The 4,904-nt window shown below is 39.5% G+C and overlaps 1 protein-coding gene across 1 annotated transcript in view; it reads right to left on the bottom strand.

The window, feature by feature from the left end:
- nampt2 (nicotinamide phosphoribosyltransferase 2) overlaps positions 1–2,070 on the bottom strand; it is a 36,876-nt gene extending 34,806 nt beyond the window's left edge. Inside the window, exon 1 of the mRNA XM_019867688.1 lies at positions 1,765–2,070. Within this exon, the coding sequence (XP_019723247.1) occupies positions 1,765–1,929 (165 nt within the window). The 5' untranslated portion in view covers positions 1,930–2,070. The remainder of the gene's footprint in view (positions 1–1,764) is intronic.
- Positions 2,071–4,904: the final 2,834 nt, after the last annotated feature.

Genomic DNA, 4,904 nt, shown 5'->3' with positions numbered 1-4,904 from the left:
ATAAGTGACCATCTACCGGTCTTTGCAGTCTTTCACAATTACTTTGATAAAAAAACTAAATCAATAACCCACATATCAGAAATAAGACCCAGAACCCAACATTCCAGTGCAGCTTTCAAGCTCGACCTAGACAAGCAAAATTGGTCTGAGGTCTACACAAATAAAGATCCAAATACTGCGTTTGACGCCTTTCAGTAAACCATAATTTCCTTATATGACAAGCATTTCCCAGTAATTAAGGTCTCTAGAAAGTACAAAGACCAAAGCAGGCCATGGATAACAAAAGGAATAGAAAATGCATGTAAAAAGAAAAACAATCTGTCCAAGTCGTTTCTAAAATCCAGAACCAAAGAAGCTGAAACAAAATACAAGACTTATCAAAACAAATTAGTAAATATTATAAGAACCAGCAAGAGAGACCACTTTCATGCATTATTAGAGCAAAATAAAAGCAACACTCAAGAAATATGGAAAATTTTAAATCATGTAATTAGAAATAGTTCTAAAAAAGTAGATTATCCTGAGTATTTTATGAAAGATAAAAATACCATTATTGAGGAAACTGCAGAAATAGCAAAGGAATTTAATGAGTATTTTGTGAATAACGGTAGAAATTTAGCAAAACAAATTCCTGATCCAATAAATTCTTTCGAAATAGATAAATATATAGAAAAAAATTCTTCCACAATGTTTCTTACTCCTGTGAATCATCATGAAATATCAAATACTGTAAAAACATATACAAGTAAAAAGTCAACTGACTGTTTTAATATTGATATGACAATAGTAAAACAGATTATAGAATATGCAGTGCGACCTCTCTCATACATATGCAACCTGTCATTTAAAGCCGGTGTTTTTCCATCAAAAATGAAAACAGCTAAAGTCATCCCAATTTTTAAAAGTGGAGAAAGACAATTCTTTACAAATTATAGACCAATATCACTGCTCCCACAATTCTCAAAAATATTAGAAAAACTATTTTCTCGTAGACTTAATAACTTCATAAGTAAACACGAGCTATTAAGTGAAAATCAATACGGCTTCAGAGAAAAACGGACCACCTTAATGGCAGTAATGGAGTTCGTGGAAGCAATAGCTACTAATATAGACAATAAAGAACTCACTGTTGGGATTTTTCTCGATCTAAAAAAAGCTTTTGATACAATAGATCATACTATATTATTGAATAAATTAGAGAAATATGGTATCAGAGGCATAGCACATAAAGGTTGAAAGGTCATGATAGCTTTTAGGGATGTATATTTCTTTCATATTTAAGAGACAACCTCGAAGACCCATGATACTACTTAATACTTAAACTACATTCATTATGTAGATGTTGAAAACACAGGCGTGTTTCTAGGTTGGGAGGGAGTACGTAAATCACACTTGCTTTCATCTGTCGACAACTCTAAATCACCCATTAAAGGGCATCAACTGATAATCGTATCAAATATTACACAAATAACCGTGTTTATAAAATGATCAAATTATTCATATTCCTCGAACTCAAACAACACGGTGGGAGGACTTTCGAGTAAAGTGGCTTAAACCCTCAAAAAAAATACATTTTCATTTCTACTCTGTACGCAATTCTAGACGGGGAGCCAATTCAAAACAGCAGATTACCTACACATAATTTCGTTAAAACAACGTTTCATTTGAATCAATTTGAAGCGTTTCAAAATACAGTACAACACCATCGGTACGCGCCCAAAACATAGTACAGAGAAATGCAAAGTAAGGTACTGATTCACTTACCTTATACGAATCCGTCGCAAGTAAGAAATTAAAGTCGTGAGCTGCCATTGTTGTGATGAATGAATGAATCGACGTAAACGTCACTTCAGAATAGTGACCTCGACACAGTCCAATTATCTGTTGATATAAGCCTAAAAGGAGAACAGCCGCAATGAAAATCAGCATTTGCACTCCAATGGCAGGAATTTCAAACAGAAAATTTCCCCAAACATCACTGATTCTGTGGTCAAGTCGCGCGTGATCCTAGCAGAAGTCATTTTGTGTGTTAAGGGGGCGGTATTCCGTTTGCAAGTGGCATGGCCAAGCGCACGTCTCTTCTCCGCCTTCTGACCTGAGACGTCATGCAGCGTTCAGGGACACTTGGGTTTCTTCCGCTTCTACTTCTTCTTTTGGTTTTCTCCTAGCAGTTGGCAAATAACTTATGATGCATTATCGCCACCAACCGACATGAACTGTGAGTGCTAATTTCGCTCAGCCTAATAGAGGGAAAAATACCTCCAATTAAGTATAACTCCATCAAGTATCTGAGCCGTTTATCCTCACAAGGGTCGCGGTGTTGCCGGAGCCTATCCATCAGGCAGTAGGCTGGGTACACCCTAAACTGGTTGTCAGCAGGGCACAACTAAAACGACTTTTTCCACTCAACAATCTCATAATCAAAGACCTTCTCGCAACCTCATACCCATCACGCCAAAATAAGACACGCTCAACCGTTTGTCATTCCGCATTGTCATGTCTGTCTGTCTGTTTTTTGTTTTCATCCCTAGTGAGACTGAAGGTAGTTTTACCCTCCAGTCGGCGCATCGGTTCAACGATCATTGTTAGCCTTGTATTTAAGGATTGCGACTCCGTGTTGGATTTTTGACCTTGCTCGCTGTTGTGCTTCAAGTGTTGTTTTCCAGACCTCTCAATAATGTTAATATAGTCACTTGTTTGTATTTTCATCATTTAGTTTCTTGCTGTTGATTTTGGTTTTGCGTTTTTGGACTCTTGTCATTTCTTTTGTGCATTCTCTGTGTTTTATTACTTTGACTTTTGCAAGCGCTTTTTGTTCATGCATTGTATTTCCTGGCCCCTTGTGACCAGCAATTTATTTGTACTTTGTCGGTGCACTTTTCTGTAACTGTTTTAATTGCATTTTGTCTGGGCCTGCATTTCTGGGATTCAAAATATTATTCGGTTCGGCTCTGAACCTGACACCCACAGATACATTCACCAGATTCATGCTTACCCATCCTGAAGCAATATTCTGTGATACCATCTTCCTTTCCTCTCTTGATCCCATTGCTTTTGACACGTTTCTTTAAGTTTCTCTTTTACAGTACTTTTCATTTCAGAAGTTTAACATCTATAATAATAACCCCTACAAACCATTTCAATCCTGCTTCAGATCCCATCACAGCACAGAAACAGCCCTTCACCAATGTCACCAACAACCTCCTCCTCTCCTTACACCCACTCCCTCAACATTGTCATTTTACTTTACCTACGCACTGCTTTTGACATCATAAATCACTCCATCCTCCTCACCTGTCTTGAGTCCTGGCACTGCTCTCTCCTGGTTAAAAATCATGCCTCACTGACCGGCACCAGTTCATTAGCATTACTAAATCTCAGTCTAACACAGCCCCCGCCCCCCTCAGCTGCTGAAGCACTGATTCACGCCTTTATCACCTCACGACTCGACTACTGCAATAGCATCCTGTACGATTTACCCACCATAACCCCCAACAAACTTCAATACATCCAAAATTCTTATGCCCGTCTCCTCACCCACTCCTGCCCAGAATTCTCCAACATCTACAGTGGTTCCCCATCCAACAACAAATCAAGTCTAAAATTCTTCTCATCACCTTTTAGTCCCTTCACAACCTTGCCCCCTCCTACCTCACTGACCACCTTCACTACCACACCCCGACCTGCCCATGCCAACCTCCTTACCCCTTTTATCCGAACCAAGTACCAGACCTGGGGAGAGAAAGCCTACTCCATCACCGCCCACTCCCTCTGGAATTGTTCCCTTATCACCTCAGACACACACTTCCCCCTTTTAAAACAGCACTAAACACCCACACCTTTAGATCTGCTTTTAACCTGGAATAAACAATTATTTGTTCAATATAATCTCTCAACATATATGTATTTTTTACACACTGTTGCATGTATATCGTTTTTAATATTACGATTGTCATTTGTCATGAGGGGCGGCCCGGTAGTCCAGTGGTTCGCGTGTTGACCTCACAGTGCAGAGGTACCGGGTTCAATTCCAGCTCCGGCCTCCCTGTGTGGAGTTTGCATGTTCTCCCCGGGCCTGCGTGGGTTTTCTCCGGGTACTCCGGTTTCCTCCCACATTCCAAAAACATGCATGGCCGGCTGACTGACACTCTAATAGGTGTGAATGTGAGTGTGGATGGTTGTTCGTCTCTGTGTGCCCTGCGATTGGCTGGCAACCGATTTAGGGTGTCCCCCGCCTATTGCCCGAAGACAGCTGGGATAGGCTCCAGCACCCCCTGCGACCCTTGTGAGGATCAAGCGGTTCGGAAAATGAATGAATGAATTTGTCATGAGTCATTTGATCTTGCTTTTATTTTGTTGTGTGAATTGGACTCATTTTTCAGTTTTCATCATTATCTTATTAAACATTTTTTGTTAGTCAGGTCACAACTTTATTAGCAACGCTACAATCAGTGGCGGGCCGTGCATTTCAACCGTAGGCCTTCAGTGACGTCACATACATACACAATATAGGCTCGTCAAGCAGCACTTAATTTCAGGAGCATTTAAAACCATCACGTATGTATTCCCAATTAAGAGCAGGAAACTAAATTTGGAAGCAACCATTTCATGAGATTGAGCCCCCAATCAGAATCACGTGTGCTTGACACCTTTTGCGTACCCCTTGTGCTGCAATTTCTACGATGTTTGTAACACATGGGTTACCCCACATGTTACAATTTCTACAATTTTTGTAGATTTTTGCGTATTGTCATCTTTAAATCAAAGACACAGCATAAAAAGTGTGTGATATGAAATATTCCAATTCACGTTTTATTTATATAGATTTATATTTATGTTTTGGTCATAGCACAATACCGCTTTTATTGTCCATAGAGGGCAAAAATACAAAGAAAAAAATAAGA

This window comes from Hippocampus comes, unplaced genomic scaffold (assembly GCF_001891065.2).
Source record: "Hippocampus comes isolate QL1 unplaced genomic scaffold, H_comes_QL1_v1.1 scaffold84, whole genome shotgun sequence".
NCBI lineage: Eukaryota > Metazoa > Chordata > Actinopteri > Syngnathiformes > Syngnathidae > Hippocampus > Hippocampus comes.
Note: the sequence above shows the minus strand (reverse complement) of the source record. Positions and strands in the feature narration are given on the sequence as shown.